General features: G+C 52.7%; 12 protein-coding genes across 12 annotated transcripts; 7 read left to right on the top strand and 5 right to left on the bottom strand.

The window, feature by feature from the left end:
* Positions 1-331: 331 nt before the first annotated feature.
* PICMEDRAFT_33414 (hypothetical protein) lies at positions 332-1900 on the top strand (the record flags this gene model as incomplete). Its single annotated transcript, XM_019162821.1, has 1 exon — positions 332-1900. The coding sequence occupies one exon, from the start codon at positions 332-334 to the stop codon at positions 1898-1900; it is 1569 nt and encodes a 522-aa protein (XP_019017949.1).
* PICMEDRAFT_16653 (hypothetical protein) lies at positions 1594-4323 on the bottom strand. Its single transcript, XM_019161292.1, has one exon. It carries the CDS (start codon positions 4284-4286, stop codon positions 2040-2042), a length of 2247 nt encoding a protein of 748 aa, XP_019017948.1. The 5' UTR covers positions 4287-4323; the 3' UTR covers positions 1594-2039.
* A 432-nt stretch (positions 4324-4755) lies between these two features.
* Positions 4756-4950, top strand: PICMEDRAFT_25049 (hypothetical protein; the record flags this gene model as incomplete). The annotated part of the gene is made up of 1 exon (XM_019162378.1): positions 4756-4950. A coding segment is annotated over one exon (195 nt), but the record flags the coding sequence as incomplete, so codon positions are not given.
* A 122-nt stretch (positions 4951-5072) lies between these two features.
* On the bottom strand, positions 5073-5864 carry PICMEDRAFT_72867 (hypothetical protein; the record flags this gene model as incomplete). Its single annotated transcript, XM_019164314.1, has 1 exon — positions 5073-5864. One exon carries the CDS (start codon positions 5862-5864, stop codon positions 5073-5075), a length of 792 nt encoding a protein of 263 aa, XP_019017946.1.
* A 407-nt stretch (positions 5865-6271) lies between these two features.
* PICMEDRAFT_11798 (hypothetical protein) lies at positions 6272-7846 on the top strand (the record flags this gene model as incomplete). Its single annotated transcript, XM_019159846.1, has 1 exon — positions 6272-7846. The coding sequence occupies one exon, from the start codon at positions 6272-6274 to the stop codon at positions 7844-7846; it is 1575 nt and encodes a 524-aa protein (XP_019017945.1).
* Positions 7847-7869: 23 nt separating this feature from the next.
* On the bottom strand, positions 7870-8712 carry PICMEDRAFT_136834 (hypothetical protein). Its single transcript, XM_019160097.1, has one exon. The coding sequence runs from the start codon at positions 8577-8579 to the stop codon at positions 7893-7895; it is 687 nt and encodes a 228-aa protein (XP_019017944.1). The 5' UTR covers positions 8580-8712; the 3' UTR covers positions 7870-7892.
* A 2-nt stretch (positions 8713-8714) lies between these two features.
* Positions 8715-10094, top strand: PICMEDRAFT_16650 (hypothetical protein). Its single transcript, XM_019161291.1, has one exon. The coding sequence runs from the start codon at positions 9061-9063 to the stop codon at positions 9982-9984; it is 924 nt and encodes a 307-aa protein (XP_019017943.1). The 5' UTR covers positions 8715-9060; the 3' UTR covers positions 9985-10094.
* Positions 10095-10356: 262 nt separating this feature from the next.
* On the top strand, positions 10357-11397 carry PICMEDRAFT_72863 (hypothetical protein; the record flags this gene model as incomplete). Its single annotated transcript, XM_019164313.1, has 1 exon — positions 10357-11397. The coding sequence occupies one exon, from the start codon at positions 10357-10359 to the stop codon at positions 11395-11397; it is 1041 nt and encodes a 346-aa protein (XP_019017942.1).
* Positions 11398-11670: 273 nt separating this feature from the next.
* On the bottom strand, positions 11671-12363 carry PICMEDRAFT_23666 (hypothetical protein; the record flags this gene model as incomplete). Its single annotated transcript, XM_019162317.1, has 1 exon — positions 11671-12363. A coding segment is annotated over one exon (693 nt), but the record flags the coding sequence as incomplete, so codon positions are not given.
* Positions 12364-13856: 1493 nt separating this feature from the next.
* PICMEDRAFT_33266 (hypothetical protein) lies at positions 13857-15764 on the top strand (the record flags this gene model as incomplete). The annotated part of the gene is made up of 1 exon (XM_019162810.1): positions 13857-15764. One exon carries the CDS (start codon positions 13857-13859, stop codon positions 15762-15764), a length of 1908 nt encoding a protein of 635 aa, XP_019017940.1.
* A 364-nt stretch (positions 15765-16128) lies between these two features.
* Positions 16129-16464, bottom strand: PICMEDRAFT_20618 (hypothetical protein; the record flags this gene model as incomplete). Its single annotated transcript, XM_019162165.1, has 1 exon — positions 16129-16464. A coding segment is annotated over one exon (336 nt), but the record flags the coding sequence as incomplete, so codon positions are not given.
* A 1014-nt stretch (positions 16465-17478) lies between these two features.
* Positions 17479-18792, top strand: PICMEDRAFT_33758 (hypothetical protein; the record flags this gene model as incomplete). Its single annotated transcript, XM_019162841.1, has 1 exon — positions 17479-18792. A coding segment is annotated over one exon (1314 nt), but the record flags the coding sequence as incomplete, so codon positions are not given.
* Between the last annotated feature and the right edge of the window lie 189 nt (positions 18793-18981).

Here is an 18981-nt window from a genome sequence, read left to right as displayed (position 1 = left end):
GTCAAGTATAAAAGGTACACACTATCTCCAGCCTACAATAGATATTTTTGGGTTGATTTGCGTGTCAGGCTTTTCCGACATTATCACCCCAGATATTTCGAGTATTCCATTCTGAGACATGAAACGCATAAGCCAGTTTGACACATTCGCAGAAAGCACAAGCTCACTAGAGGGGTCTAAAGAGTCGGAGACTTTCTTGGACGCTCTTGGAGCGGTTGAAACGCCACAATCATCGTCTCCGACGTTGACGTGTCTCTCCTCCAACCCGACATTTGAGACATCGTCTATCCAGCCAAGCGCCAGGAACGAAGAAGTAGCGTTGAAATCGAGCATGCGCGAACTACTCTCCAAGCATTTGATTATAGGCTTGCTCTGCTTGATGGTAGCATTTGGAGGCTTTGTTTTTGGATGGGACACGGGCACGATCTCCGGGTTTGTGCAGATGCCGAGTTTCAAACAAACTTTTGGGGAATGGAACGTCAAGGATAACAGCTTTGAATTCACAAATACACGTGTAGGATTGATCATTTCTATCTTCAATATTGGCTGTGCTGTTGGAGGCATTACCTTGGGCAAATTGGGAGATGTCTTTGGAAGGAAGATAGGATTGATGGGAGTAATGATGATCTACATTGTGGGTATCATTGTCCAGATTTCGTCCTTTCACTGGGTGCAGTTCATGGTTGGAAGAATAATTTCAGGTCTAGCGGTGGGAGCTGTCTCTGTTTTGTCACCAATGTTCATTGCAGAGACGTCACCTGCTGAGATAAGGGGTATCATGGTCTCCTGCTACCAGTTGATGATCACCCTAGGTATCCTTTTGGGCTACATTACCACATTTGGTACAGTACACTCCTATGATGATGCCCGACAATGGAGAATTCCATTAGGATTATGTTTTGTCTGGGCTGTGGCTATGATAGGAGGTATGCTATTTTTGCCGGAATCAGCAAGATACTTGATTGAAAAAGGTCACATGGAGAAGGCAAGGCTATCCGTTGCAAAAGTCAACAGTATGGACCCCTACGATGAGGTCGTTCAACAGGAGATTGAAACGTTTACTTTAGCTATTGCGGAGCAGCACGAAGCGGGCAATGCTTCCTGGATGGAATTGCTCATGGGGAAACCTCGTATCTTGGCCCGTCTCATTATCGGAATTGCATTGCACTCTTTCCAACAGCTAACTGGTAACAACTACTTTTTCTACTATGGAACATCAATCTTTAAATCAGTGGGACTACAAGATTCGTTTGTCACCTCAATCATCCTTGGTGCTGTCAATTTTGGCTCCACCTTTATTGCGCTCTACAGCATTGGAAAAGTGGGAAGAAGACCGAATCTACTCTACGGGTCTGTTTGCATGGCTGCCTGTTTATTGACCTTTTCTGTGATCGGATCCACCATTCTTTATCCAAATGGTTTTGATCAGCCAACAGATAAGCAAGCTGGAGGCGCTATGATTTTCCTTACATGTATGTTTATTTTCACCTTTGCCACTACATGGGCTCCTGGAGTATTTGTGGTGGTTTCCGAGACTTATCCGTTGAGGATCCGGTCCAAGGGTATGGCTATCGCTACAGCCGCCAACTGGCTATGGGGGTTTATGATTGCTTTTTTCACGCCATTTATCATTTCCCACATTAGGTTTGCCTATGGGTTTGTATTTTTTGGATGCACTGTTGCGGCTGCCATTTTCGTTTACTTGATGGTCCCTGAAACTGGTGGGCTTTCTTTGGAGCAGGTGGATGTTTTATACAAATATTACAAGCCAGGACAAGCCCAAAATACCCGTGATGAGGCAGAAGAGAGTGTCCGTGTCGAAAGGTTGAACGCACTGCCACCTTTTCCCTATCCTTTTGAAGAAAAAATTAGCATGATGACACCGAACTATGATGCATGAACAAAATTATCACTGAAAATTCTTTCCTACTGAAAAAGCTTCTATGTATCATGATTTTTCTACTTTTACATTTTTTGATCTTTCGAACAATTTTATATAACTTTTGAGAAAAAAACGTACGATAAGTACTCTGTGTTGCTTATTTCTCGAACAAACCAATCTCAGCTAAGAAAGCATCTGATTCTGGTTTTCTCCCAAGTAAATCTACCAAGTTTTCCATCTCGTCTCTAGAACCGCCTCTGGCTAAAATTTTGTTTCTGTAGTCCATACCGTTGGTCACGTTCAATGGATCTTTCGAAAACTTGGAGAAAAAAATGTCAGCGGCAAAGACATGAGACCAGAGGTAGCCGTAATAACCGGAAGCATAACCTCCCATCAAGTGGCCAAAAGATCCATAACCCTTAAAGCTTTGGCCTCCGTTGCTGATCAAGCAAATCTCTTCTCTCATATCATTCCATAATTTATCGACGTCAACTTCACCTGTTGCCGAGGTGTGCAATTCCATATCGAATAATCCAAAATGCAACTGTCTCAAATTGAACATCGCACCGTTTACATTTTTAGACGCAATTAGCGATCTAATCAAAGCCGAAGGCATCTTTTCGTTGGTCTTATAGTGGCTGGACAACTTTGTCAACATAGCTTCATCCCAACAAAAATATTCAAGGAGTTGGGATGGCATTTCCACAAAGTCCCAGCTGACGGAGGTACCATGGAACCTCGAGTACTTGGTCTGACCCATCAAATCGTGGATACCGTGACCTAGCTCGTGGAAGAAAGTTACGACCTCGTTATGTTTCAACAATGAAGGTTTTTCCTTTGTATCCTTGGTGAAGTTACACACCAAAGAGGTGGACGGGTAATTCTTCTTTCCAGTAGTAACATCAATGTAGGCTGGGACCAAGCCAAAGTTAGCAGCATGGCCGTATTTGCCCGCTCTTGGGTGCAAGTCAAAATAGAGGTAACCAATGAAGGTGGGTTCGTTGTTGTCCATTTTCCACACTGCAAACTGCTGAACGTCTTCGTGCCAGGTATCGTAGTCTTTGCTTGACTTGGAAATTTCGACAAACTTCAAGTTGAAAATTGTCTCGTAGATGGAGAGCATCTTCTCGATGGTGTTTTGCATCGGAAAGTACTCTGAGATCTTGATATCGTCGACGTTGTAGTCGTTTTCAAGCATCTTGGTGTGGTAGTACCGTTGATCCCAGATGTAGTAGTCATCCGACTCGACGCCTGTCTCCTTTGCCTTTAGGGTCTTCAAGTATTCAAATTCCTTTTCGCCAAGAGGCTTCAACTTGACTCTCAAGTCGTTCATGAAGCTCATGACAGTCTCTGGCGTCTTGGCCATCCGCTCTTCGAGCACATACTCGGAGAAGTTCTTGTAGCCAAGCAAATGGGAAAGCTCTGCTCTGATCTTCACTGCCTCAATGAGCAGGCCTGCGTTTTCAGGGACCTTGGATTGGTCGGCGGTAAAGGCGGCCTTTCTGGTCTCGGCGTTCTTGGCATACTTAAGCACGGGGAAAAGATCCGGGTACTTGAACGTCATCTTGTACTTGACCGGACCTTCCGGCTCCTCAACCTTTTCAAAGCTGGCCACGACGTCGTCCGGTAGGCCCTCGAGCTGTTCTCTTGTGAAGAGCAAAAAGCCCGTCTCCTCGCTCAAGTTCTGGGAGAACTTCAACGAGAGCGTGGAGAGCTGCTGTTTGAGCTCCTTGATCTTCTCCCGCTTCTCAAGCGGGAGAGACAAGCCGTTTCTCTCGTACTGTCTGTTCACCTTTTCAAGGAAGCGTCTTGTCTCTGCGTCGAGGGTAGCGTTGTCCTTGTTGTCCTCGTACACCTTGTGGATCGCCCTGTACACGTCCTCCCGCAATCCGGCCTCGATGCCGTACTTGCGGAACTTGGCGTCCGCCTCATTCGACGCCTCCCGAAGCTGCTTGTCTGACGACACGTGCTGGTAGAAGGACAGCTGGTTGGTCAAGCCGGCCTGGCGGTTCTCCAGGTCGGCGTACGGCTTGATCACAGACTCGATGGTGGCGTCCGTGGCGCCAATCGCCCCGATACGGTTGTCGAGGTCCTCAGCCTCGGCAATCAGTCTTGTTGTCTCTAGCAGAATCGACTCTGGCGTGTGGTTCCATTGCAGCGGGCTCTGTGGCGGAGCTGGTGGTGAGATCATTGATGCTTGCGATGCTGACGAAGTGAGTCTGTGCTGGACGAAATATGCTGCCGAAAGTGTGAGAAGTCCTGTGGAAAGCCAGAACCTGTTGCTGTGCTGTTGTAGCGGTCTATTCAGTGTCCTGCAAAGCGTGTGCATTGGGTTGTGGCCTTTCTTTGGCCTCTCTTTGCCCTCCGTCAAGGCGCCTTTGCCTTCTGCCCCGTCTCCGAACATGTCAAACTGAAAAGTCGGGACCCCGGGGAATTACACCTCCGTGCACCGCGATAGTCTTTTTTTCCAGACTGTTCCTCATGAAAGAGGACGAAAGGTGGTGAAGACAGAAGAGATGAGCCGGCCAGAGAGGAAGAGGGCGGGAAGCAGAGGAAGAGGAGAGACGAGAGGACCACACACACACTGCAAAAGACACAAGATGGCAAAGATAGAGAACATCGACATTCCGGCGCTTCCGATCCCAGGCGAGGACAACCAGGGCCGTGCACAGGAGACAGTGTACGTGCAACCCCAGCAACAGTACTACCAGCAGCCGACGGCGGCAGCAGGGAAGTCTAGCGTGGACTACTACCTTGAGCAGACGGGAGCATACATGTCTGCGCACCCAGTGGTGTCATTTTTTGGGTGTTTTGCAGCAGCTTACGTGGCGGCGGGGGCGTACAAGAAGTTCTCTGGGTCATCGTCGGGCAAGTTCGTGAAGGGCGGGTTCGACCCGAAGATGAACGCCCGGGAGGCGTTGCGGATCTTGGAGTTGAAGGAGGCAAGCCTGTCGCTGAAAAAGCTCAAGGACAACCACCGGAGAATCATGCTCCTCAACCACCCGGACAAGGGGGGCTCGCCGTACTTGGCCACGAAGATCAACGAGGCCAAGGACTTTCTCGTGAAGAGAGGCGGCCTTAAATAGCGGCAGGCGGTCTCCTGCATGTTTACCTGTTTACTTGTTTATATCGTCACCCATAATGAGCGGATTTCACTGTCTATCTGCATATATGTATGTACACGGGGCCGCTACCACACCTTCCAGAACGGCTTCTTCTGTTGGCCGGCGCCGGGGTCGCCGCCGGCCCTGCTGCTGCCCAGCTGCTTCAATTCGATCTCTCGCTGCGCTATCTCAAGGGCCTTGACCATGTTCTCGTCCTCCTTCTGCTTGATGTGCTCCGCGTAGACGACGTGCTTGTTCCCGAACCGGTCCTTGATGAACTCGTTGTTCGTGGCGCTCTCGCCGACAAGGTTCTGCTCGGCATTCTTCTCGTACATCCTCGACGGAAGTGGCTTCTGCGGAATCGGCAGGTCGGCGTCGTAGTGGTAGAGATCGTTGTAGTCGTCCACAGAGAGCTCGCCTAGCAGCAGTTCCTTCGCCCGGAGCTGCAACCGCCGGAACGGCGAAAAGATGTTGTCGTGGTCGTTCCACCGATAGAAGAACACCCCAAAGATGAGAACCCCGTAGATGCTCACCTTCGCCGTCAAGTCGGCCCCCCTCGTGAACCCACTCTTGTGGTTCACCCGCCGCAACACCTTGTATCGCCCAGGATAGAGCTCCGACGGCGGCCGGGGGTAGTACTGCAGCTTCTTCATGTCAATCTTGATCTTCTGGTAGTCTGTTAGGTCTCGGGCAAGCTGTCCCGTGTTCCGCTTCATCGCCGACGGGGCGTTGTACTCGCTCGGGTACCCTTCTGCCGGCCGCAGGTCAGTCGGGTCGTACGGGTTGTAAGGAGCCTTGGGCTGCACCCACCCGGGAGGGTTCGGTCTTCTATCCAGGTCGGGCACTCCCTTGCGTGTTTCGTCCTTCGGGTCGGCCATGCTTGTTTGTGAATGCTCCTGAAGCCCAAACCCAGTCGCCTGCTTCCTTGAACCATCTCTTCGCCTTTCCGTCCGTCTCTTTCATGCTGTGAAAAACGCTTCACCACCTCCAGCGAGACGGGAAAATCGTTTCTCGTAGAAAAGAGGCTTTTGAGGAGCTATTCTCCAGGGGTACTCCAGTCTCGAGAAACACACAGAAAGGGTAGAGTACAACACACACATAGACACAGATACTGCCAATGACATTGGCCAGCTACAACTTTCTGTCGCCGGAAACACTTGACACGAGGCTTGTTGGGTCGGTGAAAACAGAGACACAGACACGTCCGTCGAGATGGTCGACACCGGAGTTCAGGATCTACCTCTGCTGCTTTGTTGTGGTTGTACCATTACTGTTTAAGACTGCCATGTCTGCCAGCAACGAGACAAACCCCAACTACTACATATACGAGGGGATTCTTTCCCCCGGGTGGATTTTTGGCCGCAAGATTGACAACTCGGACTCACAGTATCGCTTTTTCAGAGACAACTTTGTGCTGTTGCTCGGGTTCGTGGCCATCCACAAGTGTCTGCGTGTTGCCTCCAGGTACTTGCACATTTCCCGACTCAACTTTGACCTTGGCTTTGGCGTATGCTTTGTATTCTGCTTGCATGGGTTCAACAGCCTCAAGATTCTCTTCCACGTCACCGTGGCATACGGTATTGCCAAGTCTCTCCGGAAGAGGCCCACGGTAGCGCAGACGGTGCTTTGGGTGTACTGTCTTTCCACGCTCTTTCTCAACGACCGATACAGAATGGTGCAGTTTGGTCAGGTGTGGGGTGCCCTCTCCTTCATGGACACATTCAGGGGGTTGATTCCTCGCTGGGACGTCTTCTTTAACTTCACCCTCCTCCGAATGTTAAGCTTCAACATTGACTACCTCAAACGGCACGAGGCCGTAGAAAGGATTACCCACGAGATCCCGCTGACAAAGCTCAACGATAAGGCAAAGGTCAGCGAGGAGGACCTGGTCTCTCCGGCGATCGGAGACCTCTCGTCGACGACGACTTCGAAACCCGATCACTGCTCCCATCTCACGGAAAGACAGAGACTCGAGGCACCGCTGCCTCTTTCAGACTATTCATACCAAAACTATATGTCATACCTCTTGTACACCCCGCTCTACATTGTTGGGCCGATTATCACGTTCAATGATTTCATCTACCAATCTAAGCACACGCTTCCCTCCATCACGTTCAGGAGAAATATCCTCTACGGTGTGAGACTCATCTTCTGTTTCCTGGTCATGGAGGTCATCTTGCATTACATCTACGTGGTTGCCGTGTCCAAGGCAAAGGCCTGGCATGGGGACACACCTTTTCAAATCTCCATGATTGGTTTCTTCAATTTGAACATCATCTGGCTGAAGTTGCTCATTCCGTGGAGGTTGTTCAGGTTCTGGGCACTCTGTGACGATATCGATCCTCCTGAGAATATGATCCGGTGCATGGACAACAACTTCTCGGCAATGCAGTTCTGGAGAGCGTGGCACAGGTCGTTCAACAAGTGGGTCATCCGGTACATCTACGTCCCACTCGGCGGGTCCAAGTATCGTATCCTCGGATCGTTAGCTGTGTTTTCCTTTGTTGCCATCTGGCACGACATCGAGTTGCGCTTGCTCATCTGGGGCTGGCTTGTTGTCATATTCTTGCTTCCAGAGATTATTGCCACAAAGCTTGTGCGGCCGTACCGGGACGAGTGGTGGTACCGCCACTTGTGTGCATGCGGTGCTGTGGTGAACATCTGGATGATGATGCTGGCGAACTTGTTTGGCTTTTGTCTCGGCAAGGACGGCATGGTGGCGTTGCTGCAGGACATGCTGACGACCTTCGACGGACTGGTGTTCTTTGTGTGCTCTTCGGCGTGCTTGTTCATTGCGTCTCAGGTGATGTTCGAGCTGCGGGAGTCCGAGCGCAGACGGGGGATAGATGTCAAGTGTTGAATGTATCGAGTATGTAAGTATAGACATAAATATAAACATAGGGGTGCTAGCCGTACTTGTTCTTGTACTCCCGCGGGGTGAGGAAGTCCTTCTTGTTGATGCTCCACATGCCGAGCTTCTTGTGCTGTGCCCGTTCCTGCTGTCTCCAGTACACGGCCTCTTTACCGTCGAACTCGGCGCCGGCCTTCGCCTCATACACCGTCGCCAGGCCGGCCTTTATCATCTCCTCGCTCACGTCCTTGAATCCGGTCCACTTCAGCACCAGCACCTTTGCCACGACCCGCTGGTATTGGTCCAGGTGCAACGGCTTCACGTAGAGCCAGCGGCCCAACACGTATCGACGCAACCACGCCAACGCCTCATCGCTGAAAGGTTGTGCCGGTCTTCCAAAATGAGCCCTCTCAGGTGCGTCCGCTCCGCAGACCCTCACGGAGATCGTTTCGCCCTTCAGTTCCCGGAACCTGTTGATCTCGGGCACCCTGCGCAGCCATCCCCAGCCGCCAAGCACCCCGCCGGGTAGGTGGTAGAAATGGAAATTGTCGCCGTCTCCGACAGAGGTGACTTTCCCATAGAGAAAACGTTTGCGGAAGAACGCTGCCGGGATGTCGGCCGCCCGCTTGATTCGTTTGAAGTATCGTGCGTACAGCGAATAGCTGCCGAGGATCGTGAGCGACGTCCCGAACCCGTACAGAAGCACCAGCGGGTGGTATAGCGTGACTTCCCTCGAAGACATGGTGTTCTGCAAACCGTGGTTTTTCTTGCTGACAGCCACCCGCCCTCAGCACCTGCAACCATCGCCGGTCCTGTAAGAGAAACGTCAATACCCAGATCGACGAACTAGAGTTGCCGTTTTGGGAACGTCGGGGAGGGAGGAGCGGGAAAAACATGGCAGCGGAGGTGGTGAAGAGGCGGAAGATGAGCCAGGGACGGCTCTGTTGGAGTAGGCGGGTGTCCCGGAGCCAAGATTCGGGCTGCACAGAGGACAAAGAAGCCCAGCAATGAACAAACTGGTGACGAAAGCAGGCATGTGGGCGCTCGGGAGAGTCGGTGCCGCAGGAAATGGGATGGGGGGCGTTAGGGGCGGTTTCAACAGGGTCAGCAACTTCAGCAGAGGCTACTCATACTACAGGAAACGCAGACCCGAGTACGTGTACTTCAACGGGGCGAAGCAGCAGGGCTACTCGTACAGGGATTACCGGAACTTCTGGAGCAACATGAGCGGGCCGCAGCGGCGGGTGGCGTACGGGCTGGGCGGAGTGATGGTGGTGTTCTTGGTGACACACGTGCAGGAGGCGCCTGTGACGCACCGGTGGCGGCTTATGACGACGCCCGAGTGGATCGAGCGGATCGTGACGAGGTCGAGCTTCCGCGGGGTGATGGGAGAGTTTGGGAACAGCGTGCTGCCGGAGAGCCACCCGGTGAGCAGACAGGTGGCGAAGGTGATGGTGCGGTTGATCAACGCTGCGCACGACTACCCGGACCCGGAGACGGGCCGGCGGCTGAACTTGTTTACGGAGCTGGGCAAGGCGGACATCCCGCTCGACGAGTGGCGGTTCTACGTGATTGATGACGTGGCGATGGGCCGGCCGACGCCGAATGCGTTTGTCATCGGCGGCGGCAAGGTGTTCATCTTCCGGTCGATCTTGCCCATCTGCGAGGACGAGGACGGGCTTGCCACGGTCTTGTCGCACGAGCTGGGCCATCTCCTCGCCGATCATCTGGGCGAGAAGCTCACGCTCTCGCCGTTCCTGCTCACGCTCAACATGGCCATGTACTCGATCTTCGGCAGCTCCAGGCCCGGCGACATCCTCGTCAACGCCTTGCTCGACACCTCCTTCTCCCGCGAGATGGAGACCGAGGCCGACTACATCGGCTTGATGGTCATGTCCCGGGCCTGCTACAACCCGCAGAAGGCCCCCCGCCTCTGGCAGAACATGATGAAGTTCGAGCGCCAGAACGGCCAGACCCCACCCGAGCTGCTCAGCACCCACCCCTCTTCCGACAGACGTTTCCGCAACATCTCCGAGTGGATGCCCAAGGCCGTTGCCGTCTACAGCGACAGCGGCTGCCAACAGGCCCAGGGCTTCAACTCGCTCCTCGGCGGCTTCTCCGGCTTTGGCAAAGTCTCTCTCGTCTGACAGCCATCCCTTGTATATACTCTAGCCAAACACTTTTCATATCTGCCCGACTTCCGTCCCTACTTGCCCGATCCCAGCCAATCCCAGCCGATCCTGTCCTCTATTATCCACCTTTGTTGCAAGAAGTTCACCAAAAATAGGAACACGTGATATTCACGTGACTTTCACGTGATATTCACGTGATATTCACGTGACTTTTCCCACTTTTTTTCCACCTTTTTTTCACATGCAAAAATCTCTTGAAAGGAAAAGGAACAAAAGTTGACGGCCCTGGTAGGGATTTAGGCAGCCTTCTCTTGTTGTGCAATGGGTTTCTGGTTCCGAAAAACAGTTGCCGGTGCCCTGATTCATACACACGCACACACACGCACAATGAGCTACGAATTGGTCTGCTTAGGAAACCCATTGCTCGACATCCAGGTCGATGTCGACAGCTCGTACTTGGCAAAGTACGGGTTGAAGGAAAACGACGCCATCTTGGCAGAGCCACAACACATGCCGATCTTCGACGAGATCCTCGGGTACAAGGACGTGAAGCTGGTTGCAGGCGGTGCTGCGCAGAACACGGCCAGAGGCGCACAGTACGTGCTTCCAGCCAAGTCGGTGCTCTACTTCGGGTCGGTGGGCAAGGACGTCTACGCAGACAAGTTGGTGGACGCCAACCAGTCGGTCGGGTTGAGCACCGCGTACATGGTGCACGAGGACATTGCCACGGGTAAGTGTGCGGCGCTTATCAACGGCGTCAACCGGTCCTTGGTCACCGACCTTGCGGCCGCCAACCACTTCAAGCCTTCGCACTTGGAGAAGCCAGAGAACTGGGCCATCGTTGAGGCCGCCAAGGTGTTCTACATCGGAGGCTTCCACCTCACCGTCTCTCCAGAGGCCATCGAGCTGTTGGGCAAGCACTCTGCCCAGGAGAACAAGACGTTCATCATGAACTTCTCTGCTCCGTTCATCCCTCAGTTCTTCAAGGCCGCCCTGGACCAGTGCGCCCCTTACGCGGATTACATTGTCTGTAACGAGTCCGAGGCTGCTGCCTACGCCGAGTCCCACGAGCTCGGCACCACCGACCTCGAGGAGATCGCCAAGAAGGTTGCTGCGTTGCCAAAGGCCAACACCAAGAAGCCAAGAGTCGTCATCTTCACCCAGGGCACCGACGCCACCTTGGCCGTCTCCTACGACGCCGCCACAAAGGAGTTCTCCACCAGCAAGTTTGCTGTTCACGCCTTGGACTCCGCCAAGATTGTTGACACCAACGGTGCCGGTGACGCGTTCGCCGCCGGCTTCACCGCCGGTCTCGTCAAGGGCAAGGACTTGGCCACGTCCATCGACATGGGCCACTGGCTTGCCAAGCTCTCCATCCAAGAGGTCGGGCCTTCCTACCCATTCCCAAAGCAGGCCTACTCCGCCTAAGCGCTTTGGGGATGCCGAACACGCTGTATAGCCGTTGTGGATAGATTAGACTCTGTTTGAAGCTATATATATATATTTATATATACATACACATATACATGCATATATACAATGTGGGAGTGCTGCATCCACTGCATCTATTCACTCTTCGGCAACATCCTCGACCGTGGCGACACGTTTCTTCGTGCCCGTCTCTGCTGGCTTGGACGACGTCGATACGGCTTTCGCCTCGGAAGTGGTAACGGGCGTCGCAGTCGAGCTCTCTGAAGCAGTCTTTTTGCTCTTCTTCGGCTTCTTGCCCTTCGCCTTTGGGTCCTCCCACTCGTACGCCGGCTGGAAACTCTCCAAGACTCCGCAGTCCTCGAACAAGTTAGGGAAGATCCACAACTGTCTAGACATGGAGGCCAACGTGAGGAGGTAGATTACCAACCGAATGATGGCAATGACAAAGAACATCCCGACAAAACAGAGAAGCCCGGTACTCAAGTACCACACACCTTTTCTCATCCATAGCGGCCACAATGGGAACAAAATGATCGTAAAGACGACGCAAATCCCGAGAATGGAGTAGAGAAGCATATACGGGTTTGGAGGGGTGTAGTTCCACGCGTAGTACACGTCCGGCTGCAAGACAGCCTTGTTGGACATCTCCAAGGCAGGCGTCTGCTTGTCGACCTTGAGGCCTTTTGCCTTTGCGTCCTTCGTCTTCAACTTCGTCACGGGGACAACAAGCTGGTTCTGGATCAGTAGGATGAAAACCTGGTTGATCGCATCGGCCACGTCAGGTATCGGAGGCAGGTCCTTGGCGCCCTTCGCCAGGCTCTTCTTGAACTCGTCACTCTGAATCGCCCTCACAAACCGCTTGAACCGAAAGAAGTCCGTTCTGTTCTTGCTGCTCGTGAGAATTCCCTGCCTCTGCTTGAGCAGCTTGTTGTATCTGACAGCGGTCGCAATGTGGATTGCCGCCGGGTTCTTTTCCTTTGAAAGAGGGACCCTCTGTTGCTGCGGCTGCTGCGCTGCTGGCGCCTGCGGTGCGGTTGACATCTTCGGCACGCTTGTGTGTTCTGCTGCTTCTTCAGGCTTTAATGCTGTCCCATTCACCCTCAAGCCTCGTCGCCATCAACCGTCAACTCCACGTCCTCGTGTCCTTCTTTCTCTCAGGCCTTTCCGCGTACAGCTGAAACTTTCTTCACCTCTGCGAAAATAGTGCGAGGAAGGGGACCAGGACGGGCGCAAGAGAAGAGTTGCACTTATCAGAAGGGCCTGCGGGTCCGTGAGTGCCGGAGAGGCAGTATATGACCGGCAGAACAGCAGAGACCGGTCACAGCACATAGATAACTCATAGAAGCATGTCGGAAGACGAGGATGCGCTGGATCCGTCAAGCACAGGGACGTCGGGGTCATCTGATCCCTCCATGTTTGGCGGCAAGAAGAGCAGCAGCACAAGAATACCACAGACAATGCAGGTGGAGCAGCCACTGGACTCTCTATCATCATCAGGCGTCTCGTACGACAAGAAAAAGACCCAGGTGACGGTCGAGGTGGACTCGGCGGACTCGCTGAGTCTCTTCCCCTCGATGGAGGTTCGCAACACTAATCACGAGACCAGAAAGCCCTTGGGACACACAGACCGGCCTGTATACCGCTTTGGCGCCGACGGCAACGAGCCTGGGAACGCAGGTCGATATGATAGGATGCATGACTCGCATCTGAACCAGGATCTAAACCGGACTCTGACTGACCGGACCGACTTTATTGATACTCCGAAACTCGGAGAGGAACTTGGAGCAAGAATCTCATATTATCATGATGACAATAACAATAATGACAATAATTACAACGACGATGACGACGATGACATCAGAAGCTCAGTTTTGCACCGAATACTAGACAACGAGTCGTTCGCAAACGACAGAAACCATGACAAGATGTACTTCAACAGGCTGTACAACAAGTACGACAGCAGAGCACGAGACCAGCCGGAGACGCTGGAGATCACAGACTTTGCGCAATATAACAACATGTTGCTGAAGGAGGAGAAGTTACGCCACAAGCTGGATATTGTGGCCAAGCGCAAGGGGAAGAACTTTGGGAGACCCTACGAGGGAGACAATGTCCTCACAACGCTAGACGAATCCGAATTGAACTATATCTTTGGGCACGCCGAAAACCCGAAAGACTGGAAAGAGGTGGAATCGTTGAGAAACGGCAAACACAAGAAGAGCATTTTCAAGAATTTCTTGAAGCCAGCAAACAGCGCTGGGAGGAAGAGCCCTGACCCCGCCAACGGTGCTGCCTCTAACGAAGAGAAGAAATACCCATTTGTGGACTACGTGTCCACCTTCAGCTCGATCCCTATCGACGACGATATCGAGTTGGAGGACCTTCCGATAGACTCGCAGCCGTTCCGGAAGATCAGATCCCCTGCAAACACTGATCACTTCCCGTTTGATATTGAGATGGTTGTGAGTGGCCAGGAACAGGTCGACTACGACTTCCATAGGATCGACCAGTACCAGAATATTGATCCGCAGGAAGTTCCTGGCTCAAAGCCTTCAAGCGCTTTCTGGAGCTTCCTAAATTCGATCAATCCTTTGAGAATCATAAGAATCCAGAGAGCAAACAGATATCAAATACAGCGGAAGCTAAACGTGAGGCATTTACACCAAATTGCACTTGGGGGGACCCTAGGTGTCGGACTATTGCTTTCCTCGGGCAAGGCCTTCTCCATTGCTGGACCATTGGGGTGCCTTCTAGGGTTTGTCATTACTGGGTTCATTGTCATCGCAACGATGCTCTCCTTCTGTGAGATCGTCACGTTGATTCCTTTGTGTGGTGGTGTTTCCGGGATTGCATCGAGGTTTGTAGACGATGCATTTGGCTTTGCACTCGGTGTAGTCTATTGGGTGACGTACATGGTAAGTTTTCCTAGTGAAATCACCGCAAGCTCAATCATGTTGTCTTTTTACCCGAACCTAAAGGTTCCCGGACCTAACACCGCCGGTTGGATCACTCTTTTTTACTTTTTCACGTTGCTGATCAATTTGTTCGACATCCGGGTCTACGGGGAATTTGAGTACTACTCCACCATTGTGAAGTTACTGATGCTAGTTGGGTTAATGATATACATGATCATTTTGAACAGAGGCGGATCGCCGCCCCTTCACGAGAACATTGGGTTCAAGTACTGGAATACGGAGCTATCTGATATCTCTAAAAAGATCACATTTGGTCCCTTCAGGCCCACCTTTGACATCGATGACAAAGGATTAGGCTCTCTGAACGGTATTGGTGGCAATACCGGTCGATTTTTGCAGGTTTTGATTTCATCAGTTATTGCTTCCTACGCATACGTTGGAACAGAAATTGTCATTATCGCAGGTAGTGAATCAAGAAACCCAAGACAAGCAATTCCAAGTGCTACGAAAAATATCTTTTACAGGATCGTCATATTCTATTTGGTTGCGATTTTCCTCATTGGCTTGAACGTTTATAGCGGGGATCCAAGGCTACTGCGCTATTTCTCCAGTGATAACAACAAGGCTGAACATGTTGCAGAAGAGAATGCGATCATTGCAATGATAGGAGCAAATCATTGCGATAGCGAAATCATTGATTGGGGCGGGTTTTCCAATGGCAACAAGAGTCCGTGGGTCATTGCCATCCAGAGCGCAGGATTATGTTCGTTTGCATCTGCGGTGAATGCGTTCTTGCTGTATTTCGCCTTGACAGCTGCCTCCTCTCAACTATACGCAAGTTCGAGAACGTTGTACTTCATGTCGATCCAAAACAAAGCACCAAGCTGCTTTTCGTTGTGCACCAAAAGAGGAGTTCCCTACATGAGTGTCCTTTTCACGGGCTCGTTTGGGTTGTTGAGCTACTTAGCTGTGCGGGACAATACTGTGTTGGTATTTGAGAGGATGGTGAGTGTGTGCTCCACTGCAGGGCTATTGGTATGGTCCGGGATGTGCCTCTCATTTATAAGGTTCTACTACGCCTTGGAGCTGCGTCCGGACATCATCAGTAGAAACGACGACGACTATCCGTACCGGTCGCCCTTTCAGCCGTATTTGGCATACTCTGGGTTGATTCTCGGGATGTTTTTGGTTTTTGCGTCGGGATTTGTTGTGTTCTTGAAAAACGAGTGGTCGACAGCGTTCTTCATCTCGAGTTACGGGTGCTTGTTCCTGTTTGTGATATGCTACGTCGGGTACAAGATCTGTCGGGGCACGAAGACGCACCGGCTCGACCAGGTGGACTTGGACTCGGGCCGTCGGGAGATCGACCGGGTCATCTGGGAAGACGAGAAGAACTACGTGAGTAGTTTCCGGGAGATTCTCATTAAGGGTATCAATTTGCTTGTATAGACTAGTGTACATTATTAGCGTAACATAATAACACTTAGGCGGCGTCTCTGTCTGTCTTTTGCATTCTCAATCGTTGCAGCAGTAGCTTTTTCTTCTGCTGCAGAAGGAACTTCTCCATGAAAGTTCTGTCTTGCGTCAGCGGTGGGTCTGCAAAGAACGCCAGCGATGTCAGGCTGGGAGCATCTGCTGCATTCTCCTTGTGTTCTGGAAGCACAAACTCTCCAGAATCGAGCTTGGCGGCCATCTGCTCTGCCCGCTGTCCGCCGAAGTAGTACTCTCCCTGCGGCCAGTGCTTCGGCTGGAGAAAGAGCTGCAGGGCTTTTGCGGCGTCCTGGCCCGTCCGCCGGCGCTTCTTCTCCGTCTCCGCTTCCTGCAGGAGCTGCACCACATCCGGAAGCTCCCGGGCCCTTCCGAAGTACTTGTAGCCTTTCACGGTCACCGTGTCGGTGTCGCCGCTGCCGCCGGCCGTCGTCGTCGTCCCGGACGTGTAGTCCGGCCCACCCAGCTGTTTGATTCGGTACTCCCACGCCCGCCGCTCCCGGAGCAGCCTGTTTAGTGTGTCGTTGATGTCCCGGACCTGATATTCTGTGAGTAGTGGGTCGTGGATCCGGGTGAGGTCTCTGGCGATTTCTCTGAGCGTCTGAGCCCTGAACCGGGTGGCACTTGCCACGTCTGTGCACTGCTGCGTCGCCCGCGGGCGTCCCTTCTGCTCCCGCTCGCCCGTGCTTCTCTTCGGCGTTTTCGTCGTCTTCTTAGTCTTCTCTGCACCCATCTGATGTCCCTTTGGTACCTTTCCCATCCCTCCTGGACCTCTTTGCCTCCTCCTCCTCCTCTTCTCTGCTGTGTCGCCGGCTCAGCGCTTTTCTCCTCCTCCCCTCTCCCCTTGCGAAAAAACCGACGCGAGGGCGCGTCACAGCGGGAGAGAGGTGGTGAAGAGACGGACGTGCTGGGTAACAGTGTGCTGTTCTTCTAAAGCAGGCAGCGGCAGGGAGACAGGAAGGCATTCGGTGGCCATAGACGACGACAGGGCAGCCGATAAAGAAGCTGATAAAGAAGCTGATAAAGAAGCCGACAAACAGCTAACAGGATGCTTAAAGTTGGTCGCAGAAGTAAGTCGTTTTTCCTGGGAGTCACCCTCGTGACAGTGCTCCTGTTGGTGTTCTTCACCTCCAGCAGCGGGACCTCCTCGTCCTCCTCGTCCTCATCTCCCTCTCCTCTCTCGACAGTCGAAAAGGTCGACCACGGGATCGGAGGTTCGGTGCCTCCGGCAAATGGTGTGGGTTTGAGCGGCGACGTGCCAGCCAAGGGCGGCTCTGCCGCAGACGCCAAGGACGGTAGCGACTCGAGCCTTCTCTCGGGCGCCACGATCGACCAGGATGCTACTGCCGACAAAGACAAGTCAGCGCCACCACACCAGGTCGGCGCCGGCGGTTCCGACAAAGCAGACACCGTGTCTGGCTCGGACGCGTCGTTGAAATCGAAGGAGGATAGCGTCAACAAGGCAGACAACACCGACTTCACCGGAGGCTACTCCAACACGGACGACAACCTGGATACCCCAGCAAAGGGTTTGAAGAAGGGCGACGGAGCCGCCAAGAACACACCTGCCGGCAAGGGTGCTCCAGCGAAGAACCCGCCAGCAGGCAAGGGTGTGCCAGCAAAAGACACGCCTGCCGGTGCGAAGGGTGCTGCTGCTGCTGCTGCTGCTGCAGATGACTATGAGTACGTCGTTATGATCGATGCCGGATCCACGGGCTCTAGGGTGCATGTCTACTCGTTCGATACTTCGGTTTCTCCACCAAAGTTGATCAATGAGGAGTTCAAGATGTTGAAGCCAGGCCTCTCGTCATACGACACCGACGCCGTCGGAGCCGCCGAGTCCTTGGACCCGCTTTTGACCATCGCAATGGACACCATTCCTAAGGACAAGCACAGCTGCTCGCCAGTGGCTGTCAAGGCCACCGCCGGCTTACGGTTGTTGGGCCAGGCAAAGTCCGACGCCATCCTCAAGGAGGTCAGACGCCACTTGGAAAAAGACTTCCCCTTCCCCGTCGTTAGCGGCAACGGAATCTCCATCATGGATGGCTCTGACGAAGGTGTCTACGCGTGGATTACCACCAACTACTTGCTCAACAACATCGGCTCCGCGAAGAAGCTCGACACAGCCGCCGTCTTCGACCTCGGTGGAGGCTCTACGCAGATTGTGTTTGAGCCTGTCAGCGGCGAAAAGGTTTTGGAGGGCGAACACAAGTACAACATCGAATTTGGTGGCAGAAAGTTCACTCTTTACCAGTACTCCCACTTGGGCTATGGTTTAATGCAGGCTAGAAACAAGGTCAACGCTGCCGTCTTGCAGGCAGAGATGAAGTCCGCAGCACACAAATTCTCCGCATTGACCGAGTCACAGCTCAAGACCGCCGTCGCAGACGTCACTCTTGAGAACCCATGTGTTCCACCTGGTGTTTCTGCAGAGAACGTCATTGTCGAGCTGGAAGACGGCAGTAAGTACGTTGTCAACTTTGCTGCTCCAGAAACCGAAGCAAAGAAGGACGCCAGCCTCTGCAAGTTCTTGACCGACTCGATTCTAAACAAACAGCTCGAGTGTGCTTCCAAGTCGTGCTCCTTCAACGGAATCTACCAACCCTCCTTTGCAGACCAGTTCTCCTCTGCCGCTGACATGTACGTTTTCTCGTACTTCTACGATCGCTTGCAGCCAATCGGCATGCCGGAGTCCTTCACTTTGAAGGAGATGACTGACGTCATGGAGTCCGTCTGCGCCGGTTCCCACTTGTGGGACCAGTACTTCAAGCAACAGTCCCATCTCAAGGAGTTGGCTGACGAACCGCTCTGGTGCCTCGATCTCACCTTCATGACCTCGCTCTTGCACACCGGCTACGATATCCCTCTCACAAGAGAGTTGAAGACCGCCAAGACCATCGGCGGCAACGAACTGGGTTGGTGTTTGGGTGCATCCTTGCCTTTGTTGGACAAGACCAACTGGTCGTGCAAGGTCACCAAGCAGTTTTGAGTCCCATCTTCCGCTTGCCAGTTTTCTATTTCCTACTAGATGACATCCGATCTATAATTACTTTATTATTTCTTTCTTACTCTCTTACTCTCCTCTCTCCGCCTTCGCCTTCGCCATACCCCTACCCTTTCTTCCCTCCTTCCTCCATTTTTGGTTCGTCAAGACCCTTGTCGTACTCCCGGAGACAAG

The sequence above is a fragment of the Pichia membranifaciens genome (assembly GCF_001661235.1).
Source record: "Pichia membranifaciens NRRL Y-2026 unplaced genomic scaffold PICMEscaffold_3, whole genome shotgun sequence".
Taxonomy (NCBI): domain Eukaryota; kingdom Fungi; phylum Ascomycota; class Pichiomycetes; order Pichiales; family Pichiaceae; genus Pichia; species Pichia membranifaciens.
Note: the sequence above shows the minus strand (reverse complement) of the source record. Positions and strands in the feature narration are given on the sequence as shown.